Raw genomic sequence first — 16,353 nt, forward strand, 5'->3', positions numbered from 1 at the left:
CCTGTTGCTTGATGGGGGTCCACCTCCCAGGGCCCCTTCGGCATGTCTCTGCGCCAGCCCACTTCGGGTTGGTCCTCCCACCAATAAGATCCCCCCGTGCCAAAACCTGAAAGTGATCCCTCCGGAGAGCTGCATCCCGGAGCTGAGTCCTCAGCTGACGAGAAACCCCGGAAAGTGCTGGCCGAGAGTGTGGGTGTGAACAAACAATCCTCGAAAAAGCCCGCCGGCATAGGCTTGTGCGGGAAAAGTGTGTGGAATTCTTCCTTGAGCAACTGCTCTTCCACTGCGTAATCCGGCACCCACCTGTTGGCGCTGGCCGGGGTGTCCTCTGTGGCGAGAAGATATTCAATCCCGTCCTCCCCCCACCTTGAGTCTAAAATCTCAGTGGCTTCATTAAGTGGCTCCCCTTTCGGCGACCCCCCTTTTTTGGGCGCTTCTCTGAGCGGGTCTGGCGCCTTCCCCGGTGCTTGAAACCTGTGGGGCTCTCTGTAGGGCGTGAGCACTGATCTATGAAAGACCGGGTGCATTCTGGAACCCTCCGGGAGTGTCAACCGGAAGGCCACTGGGTTGATCTGCGCCTCTACTTGGTAAGGCCCTAGCTGCTTGTGCCCTAGTTTCTTCTTGGCTAACGATCTGGCTGGAACTGCTTGTGCTGCCAACCAGACCCAGTCTCCCACCTGGATGTCCTCCCCAACCCTCCTGTGTCGATCTGCCTGCACTTTGTAAGCCTGTTTTGCCAACTCTAACTGCCTCCTGAGCTGCTCGTGGATCTCCTGCAACTCCGCTGCCACTTCCTCTGCTCCCTGTGGCTCCCCCTCCCGCACTGTGTCCAGACCCGGGAAGGTTCTGGGATGCCTCCCGTAGTTGGCGAAAAATGGGGTCACCCCCGTGGACCCGTGCTTCGTGTTGTTGTAGGCAAACTCGGCCAACGGTAGATAGTCCACCCAGGTCGATGGCTGCTGGTTCGCGTAGCATCTCAGGTACTGCTGCATGATGGCGTTGACCCTTTCCGCCTGCCCGTTAGTTTGCGGGTGTCTCGCCGACGCCAGGCTGACCTTGACGTTCAGGAATCCCATCAGCTTTTGCCAGAAGTTGGAGATGAACTGGCGCCCCCGGTCGGACAAAATAGACCGTGGTAGGCCGTGCACCTTGAACACGTGGTCTATGAACATCTTAGCGGTCTGCTCGGCCGTGGCCACCTTCGCGCACGGAATGAAGTGGGCCATCTTGGTGAACAGGTCCACTACCACGAGCACTGCCGTCTTGCCCCTTGAGCTGGGTAGATCTGTGACAAAGTCCAGGGCCACCCTCTCCCACGGTACGAACGGTGTCTGTAGCGGTTCCAACAGGCCCGCCGGCGGCTGGTGCACAGGCTTAGCCCTTTGGCAGGTGTCGCACCTATTGACATAGTCCGCGACATCCCCCCGCATCTTAGGCCACCAAAAGTCTCTGGCTACTAAGTCCACCGTCTTCTCCTTGCCGAAGTGCCCCGCGCTGGGCGCGTCGTGCAGCTGTTGCAGGACCTTCGCGCGGAGGCTGTCTCCTGGTACGTAGAGGACTCCCTTGCGTAGGAGCAGGCCGTCGCGCACTTGGAATTCGTCGCCCCTCGCCTTGCCACTGCACACCTCCTCCATCTTGGCTCGGGCGAACGAGTCCGTTTGCAGCGCGCGGCGCACCGCGTCCAGGTCCACCGTGGCTGACGCGCATGCCCACGCCTGTGGTGTGAAAATGTGCTTGGCCGCCGCCGGTGCCTCTGCCTCCAGATACTGCGGTTTTCTGGACAGCGCGTCCGCCAAGACGTTGCTGTTTCCTGGGATGTACTCAATTCTGAAGTCGAAATCTGCAAAGAACTCCGCCCAGCGGATGTGTCGCTGGTTCAGGAACCTCGCCGTGCGCCAGTACTCCAAGTTCTTATGGTCTGTGCGGACCTGCACCGTGTGCTTGGCTCCGACGAGGAAGTGCCGCCACGCCTTGAAGGCTGCATGTATGGCCAGCAACTCCCTGTCCCAAATGGTGTAGTTCTGCTCCGCTTTGCTGAGTTTTCTGGAGTAGAAAGCGCACGGCCTCCAGTCCCCCTGGTGGTCTTGCTGCAACAGAACGGCTCCCACGGCCCTGTCTGAGGCGTCCGTCTCCACTCTCATGGGCCTGCTGGGATTTACGTGCAGTAGGTTCTCTTCGGAAGCGAAGAGCTGCTTGAGCTTCTGAAAGGACTGCTCTGCCTGCTCCGTCCAGATGAACCTCTTCTTCTTGGAACTGAGGGTGTCGGTGATGGCCGCTGTCTGCATGGCGAAACCCTTGATGAACTTGCGATAAAAGTTGGCAAAACCGACAAACCTCTGTACTTCCTTCCTATTGCGTGGGCTCTTCCAGTCCAGTACTGCACGTACCTTGGCACCGTCCATAGCCAGTCCCTTGTCGGACAGTTTGTAGCCCAAGAAATCCACCTCCGTCTTGTCGAACTGGCACTTCTCCAGCTTGGCGTACAGCCTGTGCTCCCGCAGCCTCTGCAGAACTTCCCTAACATCTCTCTCGTGAGCCTCCGGCGATTCCGAGAAGATTAGGATGTCATCCAGGAAGCAGACGCACTTCTTGTAGAGGAGACCCGCCAAGACATGATGCATGAAGGCTTGAAAGCAGTGGGAACCATTTTTTAATCCAAAAGGCATAACTCTGTATTCATAAGTGCCCAGCGGCGTAAACATGGTTGTTTTCCACTCGTCGCCTTCCCGTACGCGAATGAGATTGTACGCTCCGCGCAGATCCAACTTGGTAAAGATGCGACCCTTCCTCACCGTCGCCAGCAGGTCATCGATCTTGGGCATAGGGAAGGCTGAGGGCTTGGTCTTGAGGTTCAAGAAGCGGAAATCAACGACCAGCCTCTTTTGGGGCGTGTCCCGCTTCTTTACAAAGAACACGGGACTGCCTCCTGCCGCCTTGGACTCCCGGATGAATCCCCGCTTCAGGTTGTGATCTATGAACTCCCTGAGCTCTTGCAATTCATCCTCAGACATGGAGTACAGTTTCCCCGTCGGGAGCGTCGCCCCGGGCAGGAGGTCGATCTTGCAGTCGTAGGGTCTGTGGGGTGGCAGCTTATCCGCCTCTTTCTCGCAGAAGACCTCCAAAAACTCCTTGTATTTGTTAGGCACCGCTTGCAACATGCCCAAGTTCAGCTGTGGTCCATCCTCGTGCCCCTCATCTTCCAAGTCCGCCAGGATGCAGTGTTCTGCGCAGTAAGAGGAGCCGAAGGTCAGTTGCCGCTGGTACCAAGCTAATGCCGGGCTGTGCCTATCCAGCCAACTCATTCCCAACACTATGGGCGTGTCTGACAGGCGGGTGACGTTGAAGCTGATGACCTCACGGTGGTTTCCAATGCGCATCACCATTGGCGGCGTCTGCTGTAGCACTTGCCCTCCCAGTAGCTCCCTGCCGTCCACTGTGACGACTTTCAGAGGTACCGCCGCTGGCAGAAGGGCTATGCCATGTTGCTGGAGGAACTGCATGTCTATAAAATCTGCATTGCTCCCCGAGTCGATGGTGATGGGAATTTCCACAAGTAGCCCATTGGGGAGCTGAAGGGATGCGGTGAGCTGCACTACTGGTTTGGGTGGGAGGGGGTCGGTGGGCTGTAAGATCCCTGGGGATTGCTTCACTGACTTGTCTGGCTGGTCCCCAGAGACGCCATCTCCAGCCAGACAGTGGAGTTTTCCTGCTGCGACTCCCTCTGCTGAATTGCGTCTGTTACTGTCGCTGCGGCTGCAGTATGCTTGTGAAACCGCTGGGGACACTCTTTTGCCATATGCTGAGCACTGTCGCAGATGTAGCACTTCCTGGTTCCTCTAGGAGGCTTCATCTTGACTGCTCCCGGAGTTAGGGCTCCGACTGTGGAGTGAGCCTTAGCACCACCTATCTCCATCGGCTCCTCTCCCCCTCCCAGCGGAGGCATGGATCGAGCGCGCGCCGCCTCCTTGGGGAAGGGAGGCAGTCCTCTCGCTGGCGTGCGTCCCAAATGCCCTTCCTCCCTGCCCCAAGGGCGTCCTTCCAACCGAACCCCAATGGAGAGTGCCCGTTCCACCACTTCCTTGGTGGTTTGGGGTCTTCCCCCCCTTGCGATCTCGTCTTTCACAGCTCCGCTCAACCCCTCCCAGAACAGGTCTCTGACGGCAGGCGATTCTTTCTCCCAGGCTAGTGCATTCACCAATCCGAAAAAACGTGAATGATATTGCCTCACAGTGGCTTTACCTTGTCTTAGTCCGTGAATCTCCCTCCTAGCGATATCCACATCAATCTCAGATAAAAAACACGCATCCATCACTTTAATGAAGGCAGCCGCATTTTGGAGGGCTGGATCCTTGTCTCTCCATAGATTGCGCAGCCACGATTTTGCCTCCCCCCGTAAATGCGAAATAATAAATCCCACTCTCTCTCCCTCATTTTTAAAGTCTTTGTCAAGCAGCTGCAATGCATAAATCACATCTGCTCTGAAGTTAGGATACTCCTGCAGGTCCCCATTGAAGTGAGATACCAGGCTCCCTCCTCTGTTTCCCAGCCCAATCCCTTCTGGTCTGGTGGCGGGTAGCCTCTGTGTACTTAGCACTTCTAACCTGGTTCGCAGATCCTGGCAGGCAGCAGCTGCTTCCTGTTCTTTCTTTCTGGAAGCCGCAATTTCTGCAGTCAACTGCGTCACTGCGTTTTGCAAACTCGCTATCCTCTCTTCGGTAGTCATTTCCCTGTTTTTCGTGAGCTCGCGAAGCACCAATCTTCACCCCTCGCTGCTTTCCCGCACTCCACGAGGTTGCAAAATTGGTGAAAATGGAGAGGGGACTTACTGTCAGGACTGCCGCTAGGTCCCAGCTCACAGAGGACCAACGCCCAGTGGATATTATATACAAAAGTCTTTATTGAAGTTTAGTTTCCATTTCCAAGCTCTGGGCGCGCAGGCCCACGTCTTAACGCTAGACCGGCTAAGTCCCCTCTGACTCACTGCTCCACCCACACCAGTTTAAGATTCTAGCCCGGCTCCACCTCTTGCGCTGCTCTTTCCTGCGTTGGGTCCTTCTGCCCTCTGGGGTTCCCTCCTTCCTGGACTCCTCTGACGCGGAGCCTCCTGAGTCTTGCCCCTCCCTCCGGCGGGCTTTAGGACCTGGCTCCCTTCCCGGGCTCCCCGCTGTGCCGCGCTCCTGTACATTTGAACTTGGCGCGCGCGCCCAGCCGGTGACTTTCCTTCTGACCGTTTCCCCGCTTCCTGATGTGGGTGTTGCCAAACCTGACTCCTCTCCTCCCTCTGGTGGTGAGGACACTGGTCCCGACTCCTGGGACTCCGCCTCCCCACTGCGCTCTGGTGGAGACGCTGGCCCTGATCTCCAGCTGCTGTTCAGGGACTCCCCGCTGGCCCCTCCCTCTTGAGGTTTCTCCCTTGGAATCTCCCTTGCTCTGGCCACCGGCGCTCCCTTCTGTGAGTCCTCCGATTCGCTAGAGAGGCTTGTGGAATAACTCTGGCCACTGTCACTGCCTGCGCCCCCCTCGTACTCCTCCTCCTCACTCTCCATTTGCTCCCCCTCCTGTGTCTCTCCTTCTGAACCCCTGACAATATGGCAACACTATTTGCAAGGAACATGCTTCTTTTTTCCTTTTTTTGCACTTGATGCCAATTGCATGCCTTCCACAAGTGGTTTTGAAGGATATGTTCTATGATTTTAACCAGGTTTTCAGGAGACCCGGATGGCAAACTTGTATACCCCAGGTCTTCCACTATACTAGCAGGCTTCAAGTCTTGGGGGTCTATGATTTTTTATGAGGGTTCCAGTACACAGACCCACAACACCTGTCATGCTTTCTCTTTTTTTGAACTGTTCACCAAATTTAGCTGCATCTATCAAACAAAATGCTCAGGTGCCATAACTCAGTTGTTAGTTCAAAAGATGTCTCTCTTGTTCCATGTTTATAGATATTGTTCTGTATTCCACTGTAGCTGGGTCTCAAAGCAGCTTACAAAATAAAACTATAAAATATACTTAATTTAAAACATAAATTTAGAGCTTCTTGGGATTCTTTCTGTAGTGATGAAGGCTTGCTTTTCTCCTTTTCACTCAAGCAAACTCAAGAAAGATAATGGATTGTTAGCTTTTGAAATATGAAGGAATTGGCACGACTGATTTAACGTATTCTAGATTCAATTATGTATCATTTATACTGTGGTTAGAATGATCCCCACCTCCCAGAATATGATTTTGTGATATGGCTTGAGAAGACTTCTGAAAGCTCAGATATGAACATTACCACATTACTTAAATTATTGTCAATAAAGAGATTATGACATGTGTGCTTTTAAAATGGAGAACTTTGTCTATGAGTTCCAGAAAAACGTATGCATTAGAAGTAAGGACTGATGTGCACATCATGAAATTAGGTGGTGTGCTCAATTTACCTCTTTTCCTTTTTAAAACTCATTTCTGCGTAAGGTGGATTAGGAGCAAAATCTTACTGAGCTTCAGACTCGGAACACAATGAAACAGCAAAAATACACAAACCAGATTACTTGCTTTGTTGCTTACGTCTACCAAAACCCCATTTACAAAACAGCTCTTGTTTTCAGAGGGAGGATCATGTAGTTCAATAATAACAGAAACAGTTTAGTATTTGTAGATTAGATGCTAATACACAAACAGCATTTTTTTTTTAAGGAATGGTTCTGGATATATGACCAAATAGATTTTTAAAGATGAAATATTTCTCCCTCTGATTTTGAAACAGAGATGGGCACATTTGTTAAATCCCATCAAGCTGAAACTATTAGATAATACGAGAGGTGGGAGGGCAGTTGGGTTACAGGGAGCCTCCGAAGATCCTAAGAAGCAGCACTTCCTCTGCGGAGGAGGGAAGCCCCGCCTCTAGTGGGGAAGAGATGTAGGGCTCGGAGGATGCAAGAGAGAGCCAAAACACCGTGCATGAGCAAAGCGGGGGGGGGGGGAGGCAGGTCCCCCTTTGCCCACACCCTCTCTGCGCAGTCGGTTTATGCGCAGAGAGGGAAGGCGTAGGATGGGGGTCAAGAGACTACTCTGCTGCGGAAAGTTTAAGGACCTCCCACTGCCAGATTCTGCTAGCGATTGAGCAGACATGGACTTGAGGCGGTCTGCACTGTAAAGGTTTTGTACAGATAATAAAGCCTGGAACAGACCGGTGGGAGTCTTGCCTGTTTGCTCTCGAGCAACCACGCCTGCACCTGACAGACACATGCCTTTTACAAAAAAATAAAAATAAAATGCTCATAAACATTTTTTTTGTGTCTTAGGCTGCAATCCTATACACACAAACTCAGTAGTAAGTACCATTCGAGTTGAGTGGGATTAACTTTTGAGAAAAATTGCATAGGATTGCATTCATTGTTTTAATCATAAAAGTACACACACAAACACACACACACACATATATAGGAAATAACATAAAAGCCATGCCAATATGTATATTGATTATTAAAACTATGAATTTTATTGTGCTAAAAGTAATTAAAACAATTATGTAGTTAAGATAACTTTGCTAAAGGGCAAACAGAAGTTGTTTTGGGAACAGAAAAAAACTGTGTGCCAATGATAGTACGGTATATTAAAGTATTAATTTGAATTTAAAGAGCTGTTATTGGTTATGTGAATGTTACTGGAGTTAAGCTGATCTAGTGTTACAAGGAAGCAGATGTTTCATGAGTTCTGAAATGTTCAAAAACTGAAAACTCGACAGTCGACAGCTATGCCTCAGGATCTTGCACTCAGCGGAAGCTGCGTAGCATATTCAACTTCCAAGGTGTGTTCGAAAACCGAAGCATTCACTTCTGGGTTTACGGCGTTCAAAAACTGAAATATTCGTCAACAGAGACATTCGAAAACTGAGGTACCACTGTATAGGGTAATAATGTAACTAAATATATTGAATCATATATAGTCTTTGAAGAAAGTAGAACAATCTTACCACAAATTTCACCTAAGTCTCTATTGCACTGGGAATCTCTAATGATCAGCACTGACTACAACAACGTTATTTGAGGTTTGTACAGCAATCAACAGTAACTTTAAGCAAATTCTTAATTAAATAAATATATATATATTTGAGATTTCCATATCTGGGTCTTCTTGCATTGCTGGATTCACCTTGCAGTTCTGTATTTCTAAATCACACTCATATGAAGCTCATCTTCCAGATCTGGAATAGTGTTTGGGACTAGTGAAAGAGGATTCTGAACTATGCCCTCGTGGATTTCGACAAACAAGGGGATGTAGGTAACAAAATCCAGGAAAGATAGAACACCTGCTTTTCCGCGGTTGAACTTCTGCAGGGCCTGAGAAGAAAATTTCAAAGAGAGCTTTAACATTATGAAAGTTGGTTTCATAATAAGATTCTTAGTTAGAAATGCATGGAACCTCTTATAATTTTGCTTGACGATGTCACACAATGGACTTAGCAACATATATGCCCTGATCTAGTAGGGTGCAGTGCCTTGGGGGCACCACAACTAACAGGTGGGGGTGCATCAAATTTTGTCATTTGAGATCCCAAGGTCCACCACTGCCATAGACAGGGCTCCCTCAATGCACCTAGAGGAGCCAGGAGCACTGGAGAAGTGCTAGCAACTGTTCAGGGACTTTGGATTAGGGTTGGGTTGTCAGACATAGAAGTGTGATAGCTAGAAATGCCTACCAGCTCCTCATCCATAATTGCTACATTGGAGAGTGGCACTGAAGTTAAACAATTCTCACTAGCCTGCTACAGATCCTGTCAATTCTTTAAGAAGGCTGTGGATTTTTATTTATCCAAGAACCTATGTTGGTATATTTATAAGTACCATGAGCATAGGCCTAGCAGGAAAAATTCCATGTCAACCTGGTTAGATTCTGTTTTACTTGTTGGTTGCTGTACTTGCTTCTTGATAGCTGCCCCTAAATTTGAAGGGGGAAACGTTTTTATCATGTAATGACCAAAGCCCAGCTCATGAGAATATATGCTGGGAAAACCGAGTGTGTGTATAGATGTGTGTTTAGAATGAAAATCTGCACCAATGGAGAAATAGCTCCCTTTCCCCTCAGCATGGAACTCCTGAAAAAAAGATTATGCAAAGGCTATTTTGGAGCAGTTAGCAGAGATGCCCAAGAATGAAGCAGAGTACATTTTGGATTCTCCAAAAGGTTGTATCCAGATAGGATTTGGAATTCTACTGTTCTGCTTTTAACCACCACATAGGCCAGTGATCATTCAGTATGTGAAAACAAAACCCTGATGAAGGAGCCTGCTAAAGTCATTAAGCTGAATTACATAAAAGCAAACCTCAAAGAATGGTTAAAATGATTAGACTGCTTGTTCACTGAAGATCAAGTTATTTTCCATGGTTGCTTCCCAGCATGGAGTATTTAGTCACCAGTGCCTTTAAAGATCCAAAAATGGGACTGGAGGCCTCTTAACTATCATCCTGCCCTGTATGCTTGGCACCAAATTCAGACGACTTGGAGAAGCTTCGTTCAAATTGCCTGTTTTTTTCTCTTCTACTTTGTATACCTTTCCGTAAGAAAGCAGGCCTATTTTTAGGAGCTGGCTGATGAAGCTGAACCCAGTGGTTTTGACTTTTACAGTTGTTGTTTTTCCTTCCCTTAAATCAAAAAGCAGGGGGCTTGGGGGTTATATTAAAGCTTTCCTCTCTCTTCCTACAAAGTGGTGACTTTTTAAAAAAGTGTCTACAAGTTCTCTTCACATTTCATTCACATTGCTAGTTGTTATGATCCTTAGCAACCCTCCTCCTCCTCCTCCTTTCCAAGGTTGCAGGTTCAATCCCTGTATGGGGCAGCTGAATATTCCTGCATTGCAAAGGTTCTTCTTCTTCTTCTTCCACTTCCACTTCCACTTCCTCTTCCATCTCCTCCTCCTTCTGACCTACTTACTCCAGTTGACATGTCCAATTGGCTTCTGTTTGGACAGTTCAAGGACTGAGTTGATAATTGTAGCTTTACGTTCCAATCCTATTGATTGGCTGTGATTTGTGTTGCTACCACTACAGCTGGATCCGTTTCCCGGTAAATGGTTCAAAGCTGCCATTTCCACTCTGCTTGCCAGATAAAATCCTTGGAACAGGGTTTAAAAGGAAGCACGAGGTTGTGCTTAGGAATTGTAATGTGGTGCATTGGATACGGTATAATTTGAAATTGGTCACAGTGGGTTACTCAGGTTCAAGTAGTTGCTCAGCTACGAAGCTCACTGGGTGGCCTGGAAAAAGTCATAATCAGCCAACCTAACCCACCAACGGGTCATTGCAAGAATAAATGAGGTATGAATTGCAAAGCACTCTGTGCATCAAAAAATAAAATAATAATAGAAATGATAGTTGATCATAATCACATCCACTTTCATTTTTGGGATGTCACATAGATGATTAGCACAGAAAGCATTAGCCAACGAGTGCTAGTAGCTTTTTTTTGGGGGGGGGTCATTTTTATTTGATTTTACAAATACAAATTTGTAATAATCTGAACAGATATCCATATACAGAGATTACTCCAAATGTCGCGACTTCCCCCCCACCTCCATGGCATCCCATTTTAAACATGTGCAACTGCGTATTCTTCCATACTCTAAATATTATAGCAATCCATATTGTCCATGGTATTTGTTACACTACAAGTAGAATCAAAATCCTGCCAGTGTTTCTATCTGCTTACAGTGGTCTCCTAAATAACTTATAATTTTTTCCATTCCTTTATAAAGCTTTTGTCCCCTTGGTTCCAGAGTTTTCCAGTCAGCTTTGCCATTTCGGCATAGTCCAACAGCATGGTTTGCCATTCCTCTCTGGTAGGGACGACTTCTTCTTTCTGTCTCTGGGCTAGTAGCATCCTTGCAGCTGTTGTCACAAGTGCTGGTGGCTTTCACTTTGCCAGCAATGGTGCAGCTGAAGCATTGTATTCCATGTGAAAATGCTAGAGCTCCTGCATCTGACCTTATGAGCTACCATGTCAGTGCAGCAGCAGCTCATAGGACTGGGCTACCACTATGTGCTTGAGATTGCAGAGAACAGATTGCAGAAGACCAATAAGAGTTCTGGCATGAGAAACGGAGGGCAAAAGAATGGCAGATAAGATTGTCAATAATGTGAAATAATGCACAATAAGTCCAAGGAAGCATGCATGTAGCCAACTAAGTAGAGTAGACACATTGACATTAACATATCTAGAGTAGTCATGATCATTAATCTTAACAGGACTAATCTGAGTATGACTAACATTGGATACAAGCCCGGTGTGCCAGTTGGGAGGCGCACTTTGGGCTCCCCTGAAATTCTTAAGGAGGGGGTCAGACCCCATCAATATTGAGCACCAATGTTGCTGTGCTCTACCTCAGCGCGTAGTGTCACGTGGTGCATGACATCTGACATTGGCCCCTTAATAGTGAAGGCAAGCTGGCGCTCCTGATATAAGCCACGTGCTGTGATGTGGCTTCAGTTCCTCAGAAAAGTGACCACAGTAGGAAGCTCATTGTAGCATCAGCTGAACGATCTTTGGCAATGGAAAAACTTTCAGCGTCATTATGAAAAGATTCAAAACCAGTGAAGCAGTGTTTCTCTGTTTTCAGCTATAGAGTACCAAGTTAGTTCAATCTTTCACCTGCTCCAAAATGGTAGTTGTTAGAATATGTTTGTATGGGCATAATAAGAGTACAGTCAGTTAATGTACAAAATAAAATTAAGCATTAATAAAGCCCTATATCTGTTTTGTAATAGAAGGAAATGTGACCTATATCCTTTTCTATGAAGATAGTGAGAACTGAAGAGTTTATGAATAAGAAGCAAAATGGTTAAGAGAGAAAAAACATCTGAATTGACCTGACCTACTGTATGTGTCAATGAAAAGATCTGACCTTATAATCTGCCTTACCTGCCATATACCTGCAGTATATAATTTATACTAAATACTAGTGCCATTTGATACTCTCTCATTCTACTAATGCTACTCTCAGCTGAAAACAACTAGGCCAAACAAACTTTGGTTTTTATTATCTCCAAGGCATATATGATGTTTTGGATCATACGTGGTACAGTAAGCCTAAGTCTGGAAGGCTAAAGTCATAGCAAGGATATCCGTCTCTACAGCTTTAGAGTTTAGCTCTTCACTGTCAAAGTGCCCCAGCCTCTGAAAAGTATCATATAAGTATATAAATATTTCAAGGGGCGTGGGTGAAAGTGATCATCTCAGGAAATGCAACCCGAGATTTTGGACTGGTGCCATGCAGCCATGAAAAGAAAATGGGATCGTGAAGGGTTTGACTTACAAAATTAATAGCCTCCAATGAAAATCCACCTGCTGCCAGCTCAACTGCCAGTCGGCGAATGCTGACTGATCCTCCAGTCGTTCTGTTTGTTTTCCTTCCTTTCTCTCCTTCATCGTCCTGGAGGAGATGCCAGAGATCTTTTGCTTTCTCAATACGAACGCTTAAGGCTTCAAAATCCAATTTATTGACCAATTTCTTAATCACTGGGCTATGGGTGAGGAAACCAAGATAAAAATCTTTCAACATCTGCTCCTTTTTATGAATTACATAAATGAAATTACTCTTCAGATTTTTAGCAGTAGAGTGATAGGGATTGTAAATATTTTTCATTGATAGAATGTTTCACATAAGGAATTAAAGCTGCAAGAATTTAATTCAAGGTTTGACAAAATTATAGCACTGATGTCATAGTCTTTTTCTCCTAGAGCACTTTTCTTACTGGACTGGCTCAACAGAATGTTTATTAATTGCACATGGATCTGGCCATTTCTCTATTCCCAACAGGTTGCCACCGGCACCTACAGGGCACCAGCAGCTATTTAAAATGTCTTTTTGGTTGGAATCCTCCTGAGCTACTGACACTAATAAGGCAGTGGTGACAGTTTCAAACACCTGCTTATTGCAGATTAGTAGAAAGCACAGTTTTCTAGAAGATTCTGCAACTCTGCAAATGCAGCTCTGCATTTTGTAGATCTCCAACAGTGAGCACAAAGATGAAGGGATGCATATTGCACAAATAATTGTGTGTGTCTCCAGGGTGTCATCATTTTGCAGGAGGGATTCAATCATAACCTGGAAACTGAGGTTTGCATAATTGAAATGAATAAAAGTGCTCTGTTGCCCTAGTGCAACAAATCCACTTTTTCCAATGGGATTTTTGCATTTAGGAAAGTAATGGGAAAATGCAAGTGTTGAATGCTGACATACAAATACCCCACAAGTAAATCAAGCTGAATGCTCAAGGAAGAGGTCAAGAGCCCTTTGTGAACTGGACGCTCTTGTGCATGTCAGTCATGGGAAAAGCCTGCAATATTGTGACTATTTGACTGTTTATGAGTCATGACAACAAAAGAAACACTTTCAGGATTGCAACCTCAGTGGCAACTTAGTGCCATTATTCCCTTAATTTCCCAAGCATTGAGCACAGAGCTTTGTTCCGCAAAGCCTTAAGAAAACAGTAAAGAGGAGTTGAACGTGTGCCACATAAATGGCACAGGCTGCTGTATTAATTGTTGGCACTCACAAGGCAATGGGCAACCTTCCAGTTGGGACATAGTTTGAAGTGCGATGGTGCCAGCCTGATGTATTACTGGGAGGAAGCCAATTCTGTACAAAGCAGTTGAAGAGGAGGTGACACTAAGGGGCAGAGGGAGAAAAGAAAGGGAGTGCATCCTGAGGTGATTGGTATGTCCTACAGAGACTACCAAAGAAAAATGTTGTTGTGTTAATTGGGTGTGTTAGTTACACTATTTTGTAGATGAACTTGCTAAAAATACACATGGAACAACTTTAGGTTCTAAACAAGGAATGAAAAATGTGTGTAACTGTGAGAAGAAAATTCATGAAAGTGAAATGTTTTCTCTATCAGTATAATGCTTCCTGTTTGGGGAGGATGCCAGCAAAATTGCTCATCTTGTTTTGGTACCTAGTTCCTAGCTAGGTTTAGGAGTTACTGTCTATCTTCTCCTTCTCCTTCTCCTTCTCCTTCTCCTTCTCCTTCTCCTTCTCCTTCTCCTTCTGGCATGTTCACATTCCATCTGGGAAGTGAAGAGGATCACCAAAGCCTCCAATTTTTATGGGGTTGATAGATCACCCTTGGAGTCTCTTGGTGTGTTTGTGCTCATCATGCTTTATTTGGCAATGCTGGGCTCACATCAAGGGTAACCAATGCGATGTCTTCTGGATGTTTAGGATAACGACTCCCATCCTCCTATTGCCAGGTGCCATGTTGGCTATACCTGACTTACATGCTCTGATCCCCAAGTTGCTGATGATAGGAGAGGAATCCATTTTAAATGGATTTATCCATGGAATCTTGCAACTCTGACCTAATGGAGTGTTGCTTGCATCAGACCGCCTCTTGTATGGAGTGCTTGCTTATGTCTCAACTGCTCACAATGTTATTTTTTCCAAGGCCCAACTAATGACCAACAATAAGCTCTTTGGGTAGAAGAGTTGGTGCAAAGAAGCAAAATTTGTAAACCCAATAATTTGACTGCTATTGTCCCATCATTATTAATAGGATTTGTGTTTCTGGATTGTATGCAGCATCTTGAGTGCCTTGGCTAGGCGGTGCTGGTGAATTATAAAATTGTCAGATAAGCTAATACAGAAAGCCATGATCTTTTGCTTTTTGCATCAGTTAAAAAGGCACTTTCCATGTTAGAGATTAATAGGAAGGGGCTTGACAAAAAAGGCCAGTCCTCTAGTATTAATGGATACGTTCAATAACTAAAATAATATTGGTGAAATTACATTGATGGTTTTTACCTATGATACCTAGAGAGGCTTTTATGATAATAAATATGCCATTATCAGCTGCTGCAGAGGCAAGTGGGGAATTAATATTGCTTTCAGAATCTGGCTGTCCAATTTAGGACAATGGATGTTGAACGAGATGAACATATGGCCTGACCCTTCAGGGGTCTTCTTTTTTTATCGACTACCTTCAGTCTAGACACCATGGAAACTTGTGTAGTTGGCTCTTTTTTTGCCACAAGAAGCTTATTTTGAACAGAAGTCTAAAATCCGAGAATTGACAAGATCAAATCAATACTATCACAAGTGCACAACTCACTCTCTGGCTGTTTTCTCAAGCATAGGTACTATCTGTTTTAGGTTCTAATAACATTCATACTGGCCAGTGCTCTTTTCTGGGGGGATGCAGGGGTACACATACCTCTAAACATTTTGTGAATCTTTGTACTTCTGTCCACTTACTGTATTTATTTCCCCCGATTTCAACTATAAAATGGAGATTTTCTTGAGTCAAAACGAGAGTACCCCTAAACATTTTTTTCAAAAAAAGCCCCACTGACACTGGCTCTTGATCAATCAAACTCATAGGCAGAAACACACACACACTAGCCATACTTTTGCGGAAGTTTTCTCCTTGTGTTTTGCTTGTGCAATATGGACATCTTCCACTTAGAAGGTACAAAGGAGCTATTGTGACTATTATGTTTTTTTAACTCTCACCACCCCCCGCCCTGGTAAAGTATTCATGAAGTTACGGGAACGGCTAACTCATTTAGAAAATGTAATATAAGCCCCATGACTGATACAGTATTGCATCAAATTCCAGTTTACTAAAGGGAGGAGAGTGGATTATTTTTGATGCAGCCCCTTTTCAACTGCCTTCTTTACTGGAAGAGAACAACAAATCCCTTTTTATTCCAGTATAAGGACTGTGAATTGGTAAATATTTTGAGAATTTTGCCTGTAGTGTTTGCCTACTGAGACATTTCAAAAAAATGCCTGTGAAGTCGTATGGCTGGTAAGACTATTCAGTCATACCTTTGCTGCCCTCAACATCTTCAAACCTTACGCCAGTAAGAAAGACCAGCGGGAGTCCTGCTCTTCCTTTGCAGCTGTCTTCCTCATAAACATCACCCATGGTATCCCATTTTATAGACGCCACAAAACATCCCATTAAGCTTTCCCATGGTCCTTTTCTTCATGGCCGTAGCACAATATGGCTGCTGGTCATGGAACCGGACATTTGATCATATTCAGGATCTGCACAATAAAAGGCATGCCTCAGCTTCACAGCTAACATGTTTTCATGGAATTATTCTGTTGGATAATATGCTTTTGTTTATCGTTTTTAAAAATGAAATCTATGTAGCATATAGTCCTGTCAACCTTTTTTTTTTTCGTCATGAAAGAATGTTTATACCTGCGGGCAAGGGCTAATGCACTGAAAGGCCTGCATTCATGGGCAGAGTATTAAGCGATTCATGGTTGCCAAGGTAAGCAGTGAAAGCATCCCCTCAGCAACTCTGATGTGTCTAAAGGAAACAGTCTCCAAGGAAACAAGCTAACTTCCTTGGAGACCAA

At 46.0% G+C, this 16,353-nt stretch overlaps 1 protein-coding gene across 1 annotated transcript in view; it reads right to left on the reverse strand.

The window, feature by feature from the left end:
* Window positions 1-7,700: 7,700 nt before the first annotated feature.
* The window catches only part of LOC310840888 (uncharacterized protein), a 118,152-nt gene continuing 109,499 nt past the window's right edge, over window positions 7,701-16,353 (reverse strand). Inside the window, exons 24-25 of the mRNA XM_083731087.1 lie at window positions 12,295-12,502; window positions 7,701-8,326 (exon numbers count right to left, since the gene is read on the reverse strand). Coding sequence (XP_083587213.1) covers window positions 8,156-8,326; window positions 12,295-12,502 — 379 coding nt within the window. The 3' untranslated portion in view covers window positions 7,701-8,155. The remainder of the gene's footprint in view (window positions 8,327-12,294; window positions 12,503-16,353) is intronic.

The sequence above is a fragment of the Podarcis gaigeae genome, assembly GCF_964106915.1.
Source record: "Podarcis gaigeae genome assembly, chromosome: 3".
NCBI lineage: Eukaryota > Metazoa > Chordata > Lepidosauria > Squamata > Lacertidae > Podarcis > Podarcis gaigeae.